The sequence below is a fragment of the Gopherus evgoodei genome, chromosome 8 (assembly GCF_007399415.2).
Source record: "Gopherus evgoodei ecotype Sinaloan lineage chromosome 8, rGopEvg1_v1.p, whole genome shotgun sequence".
NCBI classification, from domain to species: Eukaryota; Metazoa; Chordata; order Testudines; family Testudinidae; genus Gopherus; species Gopherus evgoodei.
The window spans coordinates 55201166-55221301 of record NC_044329.1 but is presented as its reverse complement, the minus strand read 5'-3'; the positions used below and the strand labels follow the sequence as shown (position 1 = coordinate 55221301).

Here is a 20136-nt window from a genome sequence, read left to right as displayed (position 1 = left end):
CCTGGGTTAAAATCTTGAAATATTTTAAGTGGGTGAAAGATGTAAACAATCTTTTTGACGAGTAAAAGTGACAAAAATATTTCAAAAAGCACATAATTCAATAAAGTTATTCAAATGCAAATTAAACTTGTTTGAACTAAAAACACCACTTAAATTAGGAGCCTTCAAGGCTCCTGGTGAAGTTACAAATATGGCAGAACATACATATGTGGACCATTGAAAGCTTGTTTTGACTGGGTAATTTTGATAAAAATAAATTGTGAGTGAGTAGGAAGACGGATCATAACCACCATTACTTCAGCCAGCATCATTAGCATTGGGGCCCAAAGATTTACTATTACACCATTGGCCCTTTTCCTTTGCCTGAAATATGTTCTGCCCAGATAAGTACAGGTATTTGGGCAACATTTATCTTTGGTATGATCCAAGCAACTCCGGAGATGAAAGCGTAAGATCCTCATTACGCCCTCTTAGTGTGTCAATTTCCATAGTCACTTTATTCCTCTCATCTCTTCTTTTTCCCTGGCTTAGTGAATCAGAAGCTATTTAACAGTATAATTTTGATGTAGCCAGTCTGACAAACTAAAAAATAGCCTTATCTCAGTAAAAATATTCTACATACTTGCCAGAGGAAAGTGAGGACAATTAATAGCAGCCAAACATTTTCCAGAGCCAGGATGAGTAAAGTCAAGGACTTGGAGTGGCTAAATGGGCATGTGCTATACTTGTGATCTTTCAGCAACTGAACTGTAAGCAAAGCCAGGCTACATTTTAGCATCTTTGGTTACTGTTTTCTTTTTGTCCTTTGTATGCATTTGTCTTAAGAAACAGCATTTGCTTTAACAAAACCTGAGTACTAGCACTAAAACTGATCCCCTGCCACAAAGACATTTAATGCTATTTAAAAGACTATCAAGCAAAGTTTTGTTCTCTATACAAACAGAGGGAACAAAGGATATTACTGAAAACAATTCGCTTGCATTGAGTTTTTAACATTTTCATTGTTTCCCTCCCCCACTCCCTTTTTGTGTGTATTTATTAAACATTTAAAGAAAAAAGTTCATTTGGTAGTGTAAAATAAGCAAAGCCAAGCCCTTGTGAAAAACTCAAAACCCTGAAATCAAATTATTGTTAACAAAGCAGCAATAAAGAAACAAAAAGTAAATTATAAAATCCCCAAGATCCTATCCAATCCTCACAACAGACAAAAACGATGTAGGAGTGCTGTAAGGGAAAAAAAAAATCATAGCACATCATGACAATGTTTTTTTCATTTCCTGCTAGTTCACCCTTTTTGTCTCCCTTCTTTAGAGAAGAGTTACATAGCAACGTGATTGTGGGAAGAGTTATCCTGGCACCCTCCTTACTGGAAAAACTTTTCCACTCCTCCTCCTCTTTTGAAAGTTGGATACAGCTGAACCTTCTGTTTCCCTTGAGCTGAGGGAGAATACCTGGTTTGATTTAATTTACTCCTTATAAGAGAAACTAGGATAAGAGTTGTCAAGACAACAAAAGTCCCTTTTTGGGTCCTGAAATATCCGTACTGTCCAGTGATCTTTTGATTAGCATATGACATGACTTTCCACTCCTGACAATTTAGGAGAAGTTAAGCTACCTCATAGAGGAACACACTACAACACAAAACATCTCCACAACTAATTTTGGGAGTGGGTAATTTAGTAAAAAGGAGTGTTGAAGGGGCAGAATTAAAGATGTGCCACATAGTGGTAGTAGTTGTGGTAACTGAAAGGTGTGCATTTGTTAGAACTGTCTGCATTTTTTCAAATGAAAAATTTTACCCCAAAAAAGTCGGGTCTCATCAAAAACAATTTTATTGTGGGAAAAGATCTGATTAAATTTTTCAATGGGAAATTTCAAAATTAAATGAAAAATTGTTCCACTTCAATCTGCATTTTTTATTATAATACAAAATAAAACAATTATTTGACTTATTTAAAAAAAATCCTGTGGGGGGCAAAAGTTTTTTCAACCAGTTCTAGTGCCTGTGGATGGAGTACAGCAGAGGGTCTCAAACTGGGAGCCACAGAATGTATTCTGGTGTGGGAAGCTTAAGAAAAAAAATGTACTATGCACATTTTATGCTGCCCTCTGCTTTGCCTTCAGAACTAGGAAGCCAAAGAATGGTGGCTGCTGGCCAGGTGCCCAAAACTGCAGCATCTCACTTAAAATTTACTTTACTACATACTTAAATGGCTCTGTTTGAATCAATGCCTTCCTGTTTTTAACATTTAGCAAGACTTGCATGTTGATTTTTTTATTGGTGTATTTACTTGTGTGGCAGGGGGGCATAAATTACTATAGACGCAAAGAATGGTGTGATCAAATACGTTTAAGAAACACTGAAATCCAGGATATGCACTATTAGGTAGCTCTACTTTTCATTTCCCAGGCGTTTGTGTCAGTTAAGTTGTGTGTGTAGCAACCCTAGATGCTTCTCAAAGAAGCCTGTGTGTATTAATAAGCTTAGATCTGCTTCTCACCTGTTAATTGGAGTGCTATATCTCGATACAACTCCCTACTGATGTTTTGAAATTCCTCTTCATGCCACACCTTTCCATCAGGAGTGCGAATCTTTATCTCAGCAGGATTGAAACCTATGATAAACAGAGTTTTATCTAGATTTTGCAGAATACTTTAAAAACCTTGAGAAAAAAATTGTGCTATTAGGCCTTGTCTACACTACATGGTTTTGTTGACAAAACAGTGGAGGTGTACACACTGAAATGCTCTTCTCACTGATGTAACTCCCCTGCTATGCCAACATAATAAAATCACCTCACTGAGAGGTATAGAGCTTATGTTGGTGTAATTAGGTCTAGTAGACACTGCGTTCCTTACATCAGATTTTGGCTGTCATTCTTGTCAGTTTCACAGCTCCAAACTGACAAGAAAACGAACTCCCGGCTCCCAAGAGGGCTGTGGCCCGGTCTCTGCTTCAAGCCGGGGTGCCACCCAGGCTCCCAGCTTGGGCTGCCACCTGGGCTCCCAACTCCCCAGTGGGAGCCCTACCACCTCCTAGGGTCCTGGCTTCCCGCTGGGAATGCAGCGGCTGACCAGACTCTGAGTGCAGATCTCCCTGATGGAGGCAAGGTGCTCCAGGCAGCTGCCCCACCACTCCGAGGTGGGAGCGGGAAGGCAAGAAGCCCCGTGGAGCAGCTGGGCTCCTGGTGGGGAGCTACATGGAGCTAAGAGCCCTGGCTCTCAGTCCCCAACACTGCCCCTCTTCAGACGGTGGAAGCACTCCTTGTGAGGGCACACACCACAGACAGAAAGAGGGTAGTGTGGACACCCGCCACTGCAGTAATTAATGCAGTGGCTGTACATCGACCTAACAGGTTGACTTATCTTTGTAATAGAGACATATCTTTTATATGGTGCCTAAGGCTGTTTTCAGTTGCCAAGGTATATTACATTAGGAGAAAGTACTACACTGCAAACAGTTGACAAGCAACAGGTTAACAAGGAACACTACCAAAAGTACAGATAAGGCCTGATTTTCCAAGTCTTATCAGAAATTCATACCTATTTCATATCTCACATTTAGAGAATAAAGGACCAGGATTCATCTTTAGAGATTTCAGAGAAGTGTGTAAACCAACCAAGGCATTAGATTTCAAAAGAAGCTACTGTGCACAAAGAGGGGCCTAGGCACCCTTAATCTTTGGAGTGGATTCCGCATGTATTTATAGGCAGAGCCACTCTCTATTCACTCACAAAAATATCACTGAGTTTGGGGGAAAGCCGGATCCTAATTTCACAGAAAGGGCCCATTTCTAGCGCATGTGCAACAAACAATTTAAAAGAGGTTCCATTAAAAAAGCTCTTGTGCTCAAGACTGTATTTCCATTATAGTCAGCAACAGCTTTTAAAAAAACTAACAACCTAACTCACTCAATGAGTGAACAATACTTTTAAACAGTATATAAGAATATAAGGGGGCAAATATAGTGCCCATCTATAAAAAGGGAAATAAAAACAACCCAGGAAACTACAGACCAGTTAGTTTAACTTCTGTGCCAGGGAAGATAATGGAGCAGGTAATCAAAGAAATCATCTGCAAACACTTGGAAGGTGGTAAGGTGATAGGGAATAGCCAGCATGGATTTGTAAAGAACAAATCGTGTCAAACTAATCTGATAACGTTCTTTGATAGGATAACGAGCCTTGTGGATAAGGGAGAAGCGGTGGATGTGATATACCTAGACTTTAGTAAGGCATTTGATACAGTTTCGCATGATATTCTTATAGATAAGCTAGGAAAGTACAATTTAGATGGGGCTACTATAAGGTGGGTGCATAACTGGCTGGATAACCGTACTCAGAGAGTAGTTGTTAATGGCTCCCAATCCTGCTGGAAAGGTATAACAAGTGGGGTTCCGCAGGGGTCTGTTTTGGGACCGGTTCTGTTCAATATCTTCATCAACGATTTAGATGTTGGCATAGAAAGTACGCTTATTAAGTTTGCGGACGATACCAAACTGGGAGGGATTGCAACTGCTCTGGAGGACAGGGTCAAAATTCAAAATGATCTGGACAAATTGGAGAAATGGTCTGAGGTAAACAGGATGAAGTTCAATAAAGATAAATGCAAAGTGCTCCACTTAGGAAGGAACAATCAGTTTCACACATACAGAATGGGAAGAGACTGTCTAGGAAGGAGTATGGCAGAAAGAGATCTAGGGGTCATAGTGGACCACAAGCTTAATATGAGTGAACAGTGTGATACTGTTGCAAAAAAAGCAAACGTGATTCTGGGATGCATTAACAGGTGTGTTGTAAACAAGACACGAGAAGTCATTCTTCCGCTTTACTCTGCGCTGGTTAGGCCTCAACTGGAGTATTGTGTTCAGTTCTGGGCACCGCATTTCAAGAAAGATGTGGAGAAATTGGAGAGGGTCCAGAGAAGAGCAACAAGAATGATTAAAGGTCTTGAGAACATGACCTATGAAGGAAGGCTGAAGGAATTGGGTTTATTTAGTTTGGAAAAGAGAAGACTGAGAGGGGACCTGATATCAGTTTTCAGGTATCTAAAAGGGTGTCATCAGGAGGAGGGAGAAAACTTGTTCACCTTAGCCTCCAATGATAGAACAAGAAGCAATGGGCTTAAACTGCAGCAAGGGAGATTTAGGTTGGACATTAGGAAAAAGTTCCTAACTGTCAGGGTAGTTAAACACTGGAATAGATTGCCTAGGGAAGTTGTGGAATCTCCATCTCTGGAGATATTTAAGAGTAGGTTAGATAAATGTCTATTAGGTATGGTCTAGACAGTATTTGGTCCTGCCATGAGGGCAGGGGACTGGACTCGATGACCTCTCGAGGTCCCTTCCAGTCCTAGAGTCTATGAGTCTATGAGTCTATAATACGGTCATATAATCTAAAGAGGCCTCATATTGGATAACCTGAACTCTGAAGGATGTTTTGGTTAAAGTCAGTAATTGTACCTTTTGAGGTTTCTACATTTTTCTCTTTGTAAAAAAGTCTAAATTTTATTAAGAAACGATGTTAGAACACCACCACTGCCATTCTAGATGCTCAGAAATTATGGGAGCCTGAAGTTAGGACAAATATTGGTCTTAATTCTTTGTGTTCATCCTGAAATACAAAGTGAAAAGCTTAACCTTGCACTTCCTGGCTTTTGCTTCAAACCTTTAAACAGTTTCAAATGCAGCTGGTGTTTTAACATACCTTTGACAAAGTGATTACAACAAAAAATTTTTCAGCATATATAAATTACCAAACGCTGCACAGGACTACATGAAAATGCATCTAGTATACAGGTAACCTAAGAGAGTAATGAGATGGCATGCTCTAATTTTCTATTTTGACTGGGGAGAAGGTGCAGGAGGAATTGTAAATGATGTAAAATATACTGAAGGTGTACATTTAGATGGCATAATTTCTTTGCCTGTGGTCATATTTAAATAATTTCTACCCAGACAGACAGAAATCACAAGCCAATTCCCATATTTTGACACGCTGCACAAACTCTGCTTTCTCTCTCTCTCTCCCCCCCTACATGTAAATAACATGAGATAGAGGGTCTACATACCTTTATATGTTGGAGCAGGGGGTGCAACTGCCACTTTTCTGACTTTTGGCGTCACTGTGTTCTCCACATTTGTTACCACTACAGGCTGCTCGGCATATCCCAGAAGTTGTCCCTTGCTGCCTAATTCTTCCGAATGCTCCCATTGCTTCCTAATCCGCTCCTTTAGCTTCTCCAATTTAGCATCATGCAATTTAGAGTCATGCTGCCTCCGTTTTAAGATTTCCAGCCTGTGGGCACTAGAAGTACTAGTAGAGGAAGGAGAAGATTCTGCCAGCCTTATCCCTTTCAATTCCACATCCTGGGCTGTGCTACTCAAAGGAGTTTTAGTGCTGCTCTCATCTCTTCTGGATCCATTAGTCTTTTCCTCCTCTGATCTTGTAAGGGTTGAAGTTTTAAAAACAGACTCAATGTTCTGCAAAGCATCAATTGCTGGTCGGTCATTCAAATACCTAACAACTGTGTCATCTGCAGCAGAAGAATGTGGGCTTTCAAAATTTCTGTTATGTAAGTCACTTTCATTCCTGTCATATATCATACAGCTCATTCCTTCAGTCTTGTCCTGTGCTTCATTACGGTCTAAACCAGACAGCAAACATTTTGCCTCCAATTGACTAGCACTTTGATAAGATGGTGCACCATAAGTCTCCCTACCACAAAAGAAAGTCAACATTAGAAACACAACAGTAAAACCACCACAAACTAGGTTTGAATTAACTCTGTAGTCATCACCACCTACATGAAGTATACAGTATGAACGCCTGTGAGTTTCTTAAATCAGAGAGAATGTTATTCACTGTATAAAAATCTACCAATTTTAACATTTGTGATGTTCGCTTATGCTGCCTAAACTATGTCAGCATAATAATGGTTTCAACATCTGCTGAGATAAACTAACTTTTACACACACCAGAAAAACTCTCAAGAGTATAGATTTCTAGATGCCAATCTGCAACACCTATTAGATGACTCATGGAAACAATTACTTTGTTTATTACAATGGGCACTTAATGTTACCTAATATAACAAAAGTTGCAAAAGTTTAAATTATGATCCCATTTTTATACGCTCACTACTTTTCGAACGTTTCCCTACTTCAGCTGAAATTTTCTATACTTGGTTGCTGCCTTGAAAGTGATTCCTTCCCACCCCCTGGAAAGTTTGAGCAAAATCCCTTCAGTAGCTTAGGTCTGACACGAGTGAAAAAAATGCGTGCAGTTCCTTAAGTTAGCACTTCTTAGTTCAGAAAATGTATAGTAGACAATGAAGCTTCTAAGTTGCAGAAAAAGGAACTTGCATCTGACGTGTGCACAGCATAGAAAAACTGATGAGAAAGGAACTTACTGATCTTTCAGACAGAATTGGGGGTAGAGCAGTGAACTTAACAAGGTTCAATAATAGAGGTGATCAGCTCAGCAAGCTAATTACCTCCCAGTATCTTCCTTCCCAACAGTTCTCTCCCTTTTTAAAAACCCAACAACTGTTAATGGGATGTTAACAGTTTGCAGTATCAAGCAATCAGAAGCAAGAAAATGCCAAAAGATAAGGCTGTTTCAGAAGCTGACTGACAAAATTTCTTTTATGCCGTATTTTAATGCAAATGTGCAGAATCAAGAGTTTGTAACATCTACTGATTCAGGGCATGCATAGGTTTTGGCCAAACAAATGAACTGAGTGGGCAAAGCAGTTTTCAGCAGCTTTCCTTGAAGAGAAGGAGGGGGACTGGGAACAGAGTGGCCCAAACACTACAGCACATTTTACGGAAAGAAGGAATTATAACAGCTACAGCTGCTACATTTTTATAGGAGGGTGGAAGAGTGAGAAGTAGAGTGGACCGCAGCTTCTGTTGCCTTAAAAAAAAGGGAGGTAGAATCTAGGTATAGAAGACTCAAGTGAAAAAAGAGATCTGCACTTAGGAAGGTAGATACCATCTCTTTGGGCAGCATACTGAGAACAGCCAGCCTGGAAAGAGATGGGGTAGAAATGATTCAACCTAGAACATAAGAACGACCGTACTGGGTCAGACCAAAGGTCTATCTAGACCAGTATCCTGTCTGCCGAGAGCGGCCAATGCCAGGTACCCCAGAGGGAGACAACTTAACAGGTAATGATCAAGTGATCTCTCTCCTGCCATCCATCTCCACCCTCTGACAAACAGAGGCTAGGGACACCATTCCCTACCCATCCTGGCTAATAGCCATTAATGGACTTAACCTCCATGAATTTATCCAGTTCTCTTTTAAACGCTATTATAGTCCTAGCCTTCACAACCTCCTCAGGCAACGAGTTCCACAAGTTGGCTGTGCACTATGTGAAGAACTTCCTTTTAAACCTGCTGCCCATTAATTTCATTTGGTGACCCCTAGTTCTTGTATTATGGGAACAAGTAAATAACTTTTCCTAATTTACTTTCTCCACATCACTCATGATTTTATATACTTCTAATATATCCCCCCTAAGTCTCCTCTTTTCCAAGCTGACAAGTCCTAGCCTCTTTAATCTCTCCTCATATGGGACCTGTTCCAAACTCCTAATCATTTTAGTTGCCCTTCTCTGAACCTTTTCTAATGGCAGTATATCTTTTTTGAGATGAGATGACCACATCTGTACTCACTATTCAAGATGTGGTCGTACCATGGATTTATATAATGGCAATAAGATCCTCTCCGTCTTATTCTCTATCCCCTTTTTAATGATTCCTAACATCTTGTTTGTTTTTTTGACCGCCACTGCACACTGCGTGGACATCTTCAGAGAACTATCCATGATAACTCCAAGATCTCTTTCCTGATTCATTGTAGCTAAATTAGCCCCCATCATATTGTATGTATAGTTGGGGTTATTTTTTCCAATGTGCATTACTTTACATTTATCCACATTAAATTTCATTTGCCATTTTGTTGCCCAATCACTTAGTTTTGTGAGATCTTTTTGAAGTTCTTCACAATCTGCTTTGGTCTTAACTATCTTAAGCAGTTTAGTATCATCTGCAAACTTTGCCACTTCGCTTTTTACCCTTTCTCCAGATCATTTATGAATAAGTCGAATAGGATTGGTCCTAGGACTGTCCCTTGAGGAACACCACTAGTTACCTCTCTCCATTCTGAGAATTTACCATTTATTCCTATCCTTTGTTTTCTGTCTTTTAACCAGTTCTCAATCCACGAAAGGACCTTCCCTTCTATCCCATGACAACTTAATTTACGTAAGAGCCTTTGGTGAGGAACCTTGTCAAAGACTTTCTGGAAATTTAAGTACACTATGTTCACTGGATCCCCCTTGTCCACATTTGTTGACCCCTTCATAGAACTCTAATAGATTAGTAAGACATGATTTCCCTTTACAGAAACCATGTTGACCTCTGCTCAACAATTTATGTTCTTCTATGTGTCTGACAATTTTATTGTTTACTATTGTTTCAACTAATTTGCCTGGCACTGACATTAGACTTACTGGTCTGTAATTGCCAGGATCACCTCTAGAACCCTTTTTAAATATTGCTGTTAGACTAGCTATCTTCCAGTCACTGGGTACAGATTCCGATTTAAAGGACAGGTCACAAACCATAGTTAATAGTTCCGCAACTTCACATTTGAGTTCTTTCAGAACTCTTGGGTGAATGTCATCTGGTCCCCGTGACTTGTTACTGTTAAATTTATCAATCAATTCCAAAATCTCCTCTAGTGACACTTCAATCTGTGACAATTCCTCAGATCTGTCACCTACAAAAACCAGCTCAGGTTTGGGAATCTCCCTAACATCCTCAGCCTTGAAGACTGAAGCAAAGAATCCATTTAGTTTTTCCGCAATCATTTTATCGTCTTTAAGAGCTCCTTTTGTATCTCCATTGTCCAGGGGCCCCACTGGTTGTTTAGCAGGCTTCCTGCTTCCGATGTACTTAAAAAACATTTTGTTATTACCTTTTGAAGTTTTGGCTAGCCGTTCTTCAAACTCCTCTTTGGCTTTTCTTATTACATTTTTACACTTAATTTGGCAGTGTTTATGCTTCTTTCTATTTACCTCACTAGGATTTAACTTTTTAAAAGATGCCTTTTTATCTCTCACCGCTTTTTACATGGTTGTTAAGCCACGGTGGCTCTTCTTTAGTTCTTTTACTGTGTTTTTTAATTTGGGATATACATTTAAGTTGGGCGTCTATTATGGTGTCTTTGAAAAGCAGCCATAAAGCTTGCAGAGATTTCACTTTAGTCACTGTACCTTTTAATTTCTGTTTAATAAATCCCCACATTTTTTGCATAGTTCCCCTTTTGACATTAAATGTCACAGTGTTGGGCTGTTGAGATGTTCTTCCCACCATAGGGATGTTAAATGTTGTTATATTATGGTCACTATTTCCAAGTGGTCCTGTTATAGTTACCTCTTAGACCAGCTCCTGCGCTCCACTCAGGATTAAATCAAGAGTTTCCTCTCCCCTTGTGGGTTCCTGTACCAGCTGCTCCAAGAAGCAGTCATTTAAAATATTGAGAAATTTTGTCTCTGCATTTCATCCTGAAGTGACATGTTCCCAGTCAATATGGGGATAATTGAAATCCCCCACTATTATTGAGTTCTTAATTTTCATATCTTCTTTAATCTCCCTTAGCATTTTGTCACTATCACTGTCCCCTGGTCAGGTGGTCAATAATAGATCCCTAATGTTATATTCTTATTAGAGCATGAAATTACTATCCATAGAGATTCTATGGAACACGTGGATTCACTTAAGATTTTTACTTCAGTTGATTCTTCATTTTCTTTCACATATAGTCCCCTTCCCCCGACCTGTTCTGTCCTTCCGATATATTGATTGTCCTCAGTCCTGAAGGTTTCTGTGACGCATATTATATCAATATCCTCCTTTATCACGAGGCACTCTAGTTCACCCATCTTATTTAAACTTCTAGCATTTATGTACAAGCACTTTAAGAACTTGTCACTGTTTATTTGTCTGCCCTTTTCTGATGTGTCAGATTCTTTTTTATGTGAATGTTTCTCGTCTGATCTGGCCCTTACATTATTCTCTTCCATCCTCTCCTCCTGACTAAAACCTAGAAAATCTCTGTCAATAGACTCTCCTCTAAGAGAAGTCTCTGTCCGATCCACGTGCTCCTCTGCAGCAGTCAGCTTTTCCCCATCTCCTAGTTTAAAAACTGCTCTGCAACCTTTTTAATGTTAAGTCCCAGCAGTCTGGTTCCACTTTGATTTAGGTGGAGCCATCTCTCCTGTACAGGCTCCCCCTAACGCAAAAGTTTCCCCAGTTCCTAATGAATCTAAACCCCTCCTCTCTACACCATCGTCTCATCCATGCATTGAGACTCAGAAGCTCTGCCTGCCTATCCGGCCCTGCACATGGAACTGGGAGCATTTCTGAGAATGCCACCATAGAGGTCCTGGATTTCAGTCTCTTCCCTAGCAGCCTAAATTTGGTTTCCAGGACATCTCTCCTACCCCTCCCTATGTCATTGGTACCTACATGTACCACAACCACCGGCTCCTCCCTACCACTACACATAAGTCTATCTAGATGCCTCGAGAGATCTGCAACCTTCGCACCAGGCAGGCAAGTCACCATACGGTTCTCCTGGTCATCACAAACTCAGCTATCTATGTTTCTAATGATCAAATCTCCCATTACTAACACCTGCCTTTTCCTAGTGACTGGAGTTCCCTCCCTGGAGAGGTAACCTCAGTGTGAGAGGATACCTTAAAACCATCTGGAAGGAGGGTCCCAACTATAGGAAGGTTTCCCTCTGCTCCCGCTGACTGCTCTACTTCCCTGGGTCTTTCATCCTCCTCAACAGCGCACGGGCTATTTAACCAGAGGTGAGACAATTCTACAGTGTCCCAGAAAGCCTCATCAACATCTCTCTCTACCTCCCTTAGCTCCTCCAGTTCCACTACCTTGGCCTCCAAAGCCTGTATGCAGTCTCCTTGCACCGAATGCACACAAATGCCACCCACCCACAGGGCAGGTAATCATACATTCTGCACTCAGCGCAATAAACTGGATAGCCCCCACTCTGCTGCTGGGCTTCTGCCTGCATTCTCTCCTACAGCTACCTAAGTTAATCAAAGGGTTTTGTTTAAATTAAGAAGTTTTTAATGTAGTTTAGTTTACAGGTTTTAAAGAATGACAGGTGAACCTTGCCCCCTTTCCACTCCCCTTCCAAACTCCCTTGCGAAACTCCCTGTTAGCAGCCCTGGTCGCAAAGCTCCCTGGCACGTGCTCATTGCTTTATAAAGCCCTGGCCTTCTTGATAGCCCCGGCCTTCTTGATAGCCCCGCCCGCTGACTAAGGCTCAGCCAATTAACAGAGGCTTCCAGCTTTCAAACCTTACTTTGAGGCTCACAGCTTCCAACTGTCAGCCACAGCACACGGTCCTTCAAACAACCAAACTGACAGACAAACACAAGCTCAGCACACAGCAAGCAACCTTCAAACACAAACTACAGACAGCTACTTACCCCAAGAATGCTGTATTTGCTCCTCCTTCACCTGGAGAACTCCCTTGCGGAAGTCCTTGTTAGCAGCCCTGTTTGCAAAAACCTATAGAGTCACAGAACTGGAAGGGACCTTGAGAGGTCTTTTAGTCCAGTCCCCTGCACTCAAAGCAGGACCAAGTATCATCTAGACCATCCCTGACAGGTGCTTGTCTAATGTGCTCTTAAAAACCTTTAGTGATGGAGATTCCACAACCTCCCTAGGCAGTTTGTTCCAGTGCTTAACTACCCTGACAATTAGGAAGTTTTTCCTAATATCTAACCTAAACCTCCTATACTGCAATTTAAGCCCATTGCTGCTTCTCCTATCCTTAGAGATTAACAAGAACAATTTTTCTCCCTCCTCCTTGTAACAACATTTTACATATTTGAAAACTGTTGTCATGTCCCCCCTCAGTCTTCTTTACCCCAGACTAAAAAAAACCCAATTTTTTCAATCTTCCCTCATCATGTTTTCTAGACCTTTAATCATTTTGTTGCTCTCCGCTGGACTTCCTCCAATTTCCTGAAACATGGCGCTCAGAACTGGACACTATACTCTCGTGGAGACCTAATCAGCACGGAGTAGAGCAGAAGAATTACCGTATGTACTTGATCATAAGCCAGTTCATTTATAAGCTGACCCCTCCCCCACCCAAGATGGATAAATAAAAAAGGAAAAATGTCATAACCTTTTCATAAGCTTATCCTATAATTCAGGGGTCAGCAAACTTTGGCTCCTGAGCCATCAGGATAAGCCACTGGTGGGCTGAGATGGTTTGTTTACCTCAAGCGTCCGCAGGCATAGAGGTAAACCTAAGTAAACAAAGTGTCCCAGCGCACCAGCTGCTTACCCTGAAGGGCTTGGACAGTAACTGGTGGGGAAATTTTGTGAGGGGGGGGAAGAAGCTGGGAGTCAGGGGAGTAACCCCTGTGACCACCACCACATGACCCCATCCCTAGCCCGGGACCCCCACACTCTCCCCATCTCATTCATTCCCACCTTATCTTGGGAGGATGTCTCTGGCCTGGCTGGAGCTGCTCTGGCAGGCTGGGAAGTGTGGCCGCAGCCTGCTCCAGCAGGTCAGACTGGGCGGTGCAGCCACAGCGTGCCAGCAGGCCAGGGGGTGCAGCCACAGCCTGCTCTGTGGGGTGGGGCCGAGCAGCATGGCTGCAGCCTGCCAGCCCCAGAGTTGCAGCTGCTTAGAAGGTTGCGGGGAGAGCAGCGTGGCCAGAAGCGGAGACACTCTGGCCCCACCTCTTCCCTTCTGTCTCTGCTGGCTGTGCTGCCTCTCCTTGCTCCTTGTGTCTCACCTCTCCCTCTCTATACCCATTCATAAGCTGACCTCCTTCTCTGGTGCTTCCCTTTTTTACTAAAAAAATGTGGCTTATGAACGAGTATATACAGTACTTCTCATGTCCTGCTTACAACACTCCTGCTAATACATCCCAGAATGACTGTTGACTCATATTTAGCTTGTGATCCACTATGGCCCCAGATCCCTTTCCACAGTATTTCTTCCTAGGCAGTCATTTCCCATTTTGTATGTGTGCAATTGATTGTTCCTTCCTAAGTGAAGTACTTTGCATTTGTCCTTATTGAATTTCATCCTATTTACTTCAGATCGTTTTTCTAGCTTGTCCAGATCATTTTGAATTTTAATCCTATCCTCCAAAGCACTTGCAATCCTTCCCAGCTTGGTATCATCTGCAAACTTTATAAGTGTACTCTATATGCCATTATCTAAATCATTAATGAAGATATTGAACAGAACCAGACCCAGGACCAATCCCCATGGGACCCCATTCGATATGCCCTTTCAACTTGACTGTGAACCACTGGTAACTATCTCTGGGAACAGTTTTACAATCAATCATGCACCCTCCACCTAGGTTGTATTTCCCTAGTTTGTTTATGAGATGGTCATGCAGGACTCTATCAAAAGTCTTGCAAAAGTCAAGATACACATCTACTGTTTCCCCCCCATCTACAAAACCTGTTACTGTCAAAGAAAGCTGTTAGGTTGGTTTGACACAATTTTTCTTGACAAATCCATGACGACTGTAACTTATCACTTTATTATCTTCTAGGTGTTTGCAGTTTGATTATTTGCTCCATTATCTGAAATTCAGCTGACTGGCCTGTAATTCCCTGGGTTGTCCTTGTTTCCTTCTTATAGACTGGCACTATATTTGCTCTTTTCCAGTCCTCTAAAATCTCTCCTGGCTTCCATGACTTTTTGAATATTTGCTGATGGCTCAGATCTCTCAGTCAGCTCTTTTGGTATTCTAGGATGTGCGGCGCTATGAGGGCAGAATTTATTTAAGGTTTATCGAAGAGGGGTTGAATATGTGCCAATGGCAGGAGTACTGAGGTGACACTGTTTTTCATCTAGGCTAGTAGGCTTAGTCCTTGGGCAAGTATATGTTCAAGGGAGCTTTTTGAAGCCATGTGCATAACATTGCATACACACAGCATTTTCTATTTCTCTTTTCACTGTCAAATACAGACCTTCAGGTGTCACACTATTAGTAACGTATATCATAAAAGTATATAGGGCACGCAATAGGACAGAATTAACATAATCAGCACAAGCATAACAATTTGAATGCCCTGACTTGAATACTTGATCTTACAATCTTCACAATGTCAAAAGCTAGTCTTTTTCATTACCTGTACTTTAGATTTCTTTATATCTAAGTATATTTGAATGAGAAATGGATATTAGGTTGATAAGAGTTCATCTGTTCATGGTTTTCCCCCCTGCATTTGAAGTCAAACAATTTGATACACTGTTTTTACACCAAGCAACTGATATCTGGGAAAAAATTATTCCAGAGGGAACTAACAACAGGAGCAGTTTAATTAGCAAAAGAGCCCCCAGCCTGACAGGTCCAACTCTGCCTCTCATGTAGTCAATGAGGAAAATCCACAGTTGGAATGAGGAGCCTGCAGGCAAGATAGAACTTCTGTGTTTGCTTATGTTTCATTCCTACTAGTACTGAGATAATGTTGGTGCTGGGCCCATTATAAATAAAGAGATAAAGGGTGGGATTTTAAAGAAACAGTCAGTGGTGGCCTAATTCAGCTCTTACTAAAGTCAATAGGAGTTTTACCACTGACTTCAGTGGGATCTGAGTTAGGCAGAGGTTCAGCACTTTAAAAAATCCTACACATTATCAATTTAAACAAGTCATTCATTATGACTAGGGCCAAGGTTTGCCACAAACTGAGAAAAAAAGTAATGAAGGACTTATGGTGAAATGTTACAAGTCTCAGAAATCTTAAGTACTAACCAAAGTAACTCTGCAGTGACAAGCTTGCTTTAGGTTTTTGGGTACCTTGTAATCATTATTTCTCCCCACCACACACCTTCCAACTGCCCCCAACCAATATTTTCTTAAAGTCAGCAAGATTCTCTGCACCCGTGCGCATGTGAGAGACACAGACAGAGAGTGTTCCTTACAACAGGGTCAGTGATCCCCTGCTGTTCAGTACTCTCCTATGCAATTTTAAAGGTGTTTCTTTAAAGACTCTAAGTTTATACAATAGTTTACCAGTTTGTCTGCTGACTTAATAGGGTGCAAAAATTCCACAAGTAAAATGTCAAGGAAGTAAAAACATTTAAATTACATGAATGCATGACAACAGCCAAGAAAACTTTATCATTACTTATGATGTTCAAAAATAAATGAAGTGTCACGTTCTGTTGGTTATGGCAATAATAAAAGAGCTGGTCCTCAATCAAAGTCCTCAAAAGAGCAAAGAAAAAATGTTATCAAGATAGAAAACATTCTCTCTACATCACCAATATTATACATTAGAAAAAAGATTCTAAGATGAATCAAAAGTAGGAAAAGTTGTTTTTAAAATCTATCACCACTGCCAAGAAGATAAGAAATAGCTACTAATTCCCTATGACTTGTAATAATGCTTTCTACTTCCTCTGCTGGCTTTGCAACAGCAATTCAGCAGTTAAATAAAACATTTCAGTCTTTCTGTTATCATTTGCAATACCAGTGCTGCAGAAGATTCTTTGGCTTATTCTGTACACTGTATAGAAAATTAAACTATTGGTAAACAGTGGCAGCTCTGTTAAGGGCAGCCTTTTAAACAAGTTGTCATAGTGACTAGTAACCATTAGGGCTGGAATTTTCAGAACAGTTTAAGGGACTTGAGTTCCTAACCCACTTAAACCCCTTTAAAAATCCCAGTTAAGACAATTCCCTGATCTTTAAAAACAAATGTTTTGCCTCAATACTAAGAATGAAATGCTTGGATTTAGTAGACAGTATAATTACAGCATATTATTTTAATATAGGTGGTTAGCAGAAGCAGGAAAAGAACAAGAATGAATTTTCAGCAACAAATACAACACTTTTGTGATATTCCAAATATTGGGGGATTATCACTGAAGTTAAAGACATAAGAGACCTATTGGATCATTGTGTCCATCCTCCTGTAAACGGATGATAAAGCCCCTTATGCAACACATCAGTCATTATACTTGCTCAATCTAAAACCAAGAGGTTTTGTTCATTCTCCACCTGTTGGCAGAAAAAAAATAAATCCAGTCCTCAAGTGTTCAAAAGAACATTGGCAACAGCTCTGTTCCAGTTTGTGTATTTCACAGTAAATGTCAGTTCTCTCTTGCACTAACCCGTATGAAGCCAAGGGTTCACGAAATTCCACACGGCTACTCTTTTTCACATTGCTCTCCAGAGTTGTAGCTCGAAGAGGACTGCGGGAGGACTTCTCTTTGCGTGACTTATTTTGGCTCGAGGACCTGGAGGCTGAAGCAGAAACCAAGGAATCCTCTAGGTACCTACCATCTGCAGGAAGAGAAGGCTCATAGGGCCGAGTGGTTTAGAATGCAGCTCTCTTCCAATTCAATTAGTGCTCAAGAATAGTACTTAAGTTATCACCTTCTCTTCACCAGCAAGCTGTTTCAAGCTACCAGGAGTAAGTGGTAAACACTCAAGCAAATCATTGCACTAGTTCTTCATATAAAATTTCTAAAAGAATATTTAAAAAATCATAACTGGAAATGATTAAGCCTAAGAGAGTTGATTGAATGAAAGAAATATAGAGATCCAACCAGTTTTCTTGCTGCTCTGACATGTCAATATAAAACAGTGGTTTTCAAACTTTTTGTATTGGTGACTCCTTTCACACAGCAAGCTTCTGACTGTGACCCCATCTAGAAATTAAAAATGGGGTGGCGGGGGGGAATTTAATTTAATGGGGGCTCGGGGATGTCAGCCCCACCGAGCAGACTGTTCACAACCCACTTGTAACAACCCTGTGACCCTCTGAGGGGTTGCGACCCCCAGTTTGAGAACCCCTGATATAAAACATATGAGAATGCCAAATGAGTTAAATTACGACTAACCATAGGGGCTGAACAGGGATGAGGAAAACACACTCTGCAAATAGGAACACATTTTTTCATAAGTGGTTTAAGTTCTAAAAGTAGCATTAGAATATGATTTTTCCTCCTTTCATAGCCTTGTTGTCATGATTACAATCACTCTAAAAAGGCAATATAAGGGCATTTATCCTTGAAAGTGAGTGTTGTGAAACTGTTAAAATAAGTTAACCAGTTAAAGAAATGTTAAAAATTTAGATGGTCACTCCAATGTAATACTACTGTTGGAGCTAGCCATCAGTGTGTGTAGCTGTTAGCTGGAATGCCGTAGAAAAAAGGTAACAGGCTATGGCAAGCACAAGTTGCAGCAAAGCACCTTTCTAGTGAGTTCCAAATACCATCACCAGACAGGCAGCATCTTTTTTTTTCCCCAAGACAATGTATTCAGAAGAGAAACATTGCTCCAACTTTCTCTCAAGTTCATAAACAAAGGAAACCAGGAAAAGAGGATTAAAAAAATAAAAATGATACTACTAAGAAAGACTTATTCTTACTCTGCCCTATATAAGCAATACACACCTTTCCTGCTTATTTTCCTGGTAGCACTGGCAGAGGGTTTCTTGGCATCCATGACAGAATCAAACACTGCTGTGCTGGTAGGCGCTACCTCCAGTTTATTCTCAATATGACGCAACTAGAATTTCAGGACACAAAACAATATTCAGGTTCATTTTTTGAATGTTGAGGATACAACTTTAAAAAAAAAATACAGAACTCCTCTGGCTTTCATAGTGAGAAACAATTACAGGGAAGAACAGCTTTTAAAGTCTGGTGGTATAAACTTGTATAGTCTTGTGACCAGAAACATTAGATGATGAAGATCAGTACAAAAAAGATTATTCAAATTAAGTTCTGTTGACTAAACCTGTTTCCACAAGTGGGTCATTGCCAACAGCAGAATTATACAAAATGCCAAAGGTCTTAACACTTGGCCTCATTGAAACACAACCACTAAGAACGAAAACACACTGTATTCTATAATGCTCTACTCTAGAGGTAACACGAAATAGGATTCCACATATAAAACTGTACCACTTCACTCAGCTATTAAAAATGAGAGGGGTAACGAATATACAGATAAATTCCCTAAGTTGCCAAAGAAATTTAGCATCTTGATATCACTGTACCCCAGTTTATAGAAAATGTAGCATTGCATCATGAGTATATCGCTTAAGTTCACACATCATGGTAGTAATTCCATGGTTGGTGCAGTACATATGGAACTATGAAACATATGTATATTGCTTCAACAGCCTCTATCTCTGAAGGTAAGGAGAGGACAGTTAGTTCCTTTAAAATGATGAACAGAGGTATCTCACTCTACAGCTCACACCTGCAGGGATTTTGAAGATTTTCAAATGTAAGCAGTGACTTTGAGTGCCCAACTTTGACATTGTAAAGGAGTCTGGATTTTCAGAGGATGGGCATTCATTACTTTCTGAAAACCAGTACACTTTAAAGTGCCAAAATTAGGCACCCAAAATTATTAGTCACTTTTGAAAAACCTTGGCCTTGATATTTACTAGCTCTAACTAAGGTTTTCAGGAGAATGATTCTTTATAATATTCAGTTTGGTGAAAGCTGACATGTAATTTGGTGGCCCAGGATTACTATAGAGCTACCAGTTGGCAGCTTATGTGCTTTCAGGGGTTGTAAATTCTTTGGGGAATGGACTGTCTTTTTGTTCTGTTTGTGTACAGTGCCTAAAACCAGGGGGTCCTGGCCAATGACTGGGGTTCCTAGGCACTATGATAATACAAATAAAGAAATAAAGAAATATTTAATATTAGTTAAAATCTTCAGTGTAAAGATAGCAGAAGATTCTAGTTAACATTTACATCTTTTATGCAATAATTAAAAACAAATTACAAAAATATTTAGCACAAGTTACCCATACATTCGTTATACCATTCTGACTGATACAAACAATACTATTCATTGATAATGGTGTTAGTTTTATAGTAGCCAAGCAAGACTGATTTTTCATTAACCTCAGTACTGAGCTTCTTGTAACACTAAGTTACATTGTCAGAATTGCGGTCCAAAGCAATAAGAACATCCATCATCTTCATGCCACCAACTACCTACCCCATTTTTTACTTTTATAACCATCAAACTATGGGGAAAATAAGGCATTAAATAAAACTGCCGTGGCCATTA

The 20136-nt window shown here is 40.4% G+C and overlaps 1 protein-coding gene across 8 annotated transcripts in view; it reads right to left on the bottom strand.

Annotated features, from left to right (window-relative positions):
- The window catches only part of CEP350 (centrosomal protein 350), a 172147-nt gene that overhangs the window by 133207 nt on the left and 18804 nt on the right, over window positions 1-20136 (bottom strand). For 7 of the 8 annotated variants that reach the window (XM_030572799.1, XM_030572802.1, XM_030572804.1 and 4 more), the window contains 4 exons: window positions 18496-18610; window positions 17209-17380; window positions 6071-6717; window positions 2502-2615 (listed from right to left, as the gene is read on the bottom strand). In XM_030572799.1, coding sequence (XP_030428659.1) covers window positions 2502-2615; window positions 6071-6717; window positions 17209-17380; window positions 18496-18610 — 1048 coding nt within the window. The remainder of the gene's footprint in view (window positions 1-2501; window positions 2616-6070; window positions 6718-17208; window positions 17381-18495; window positions 18611-20136) is intronic. The other variant, XM_030572803.1, reaches the window with a different exon arrangement.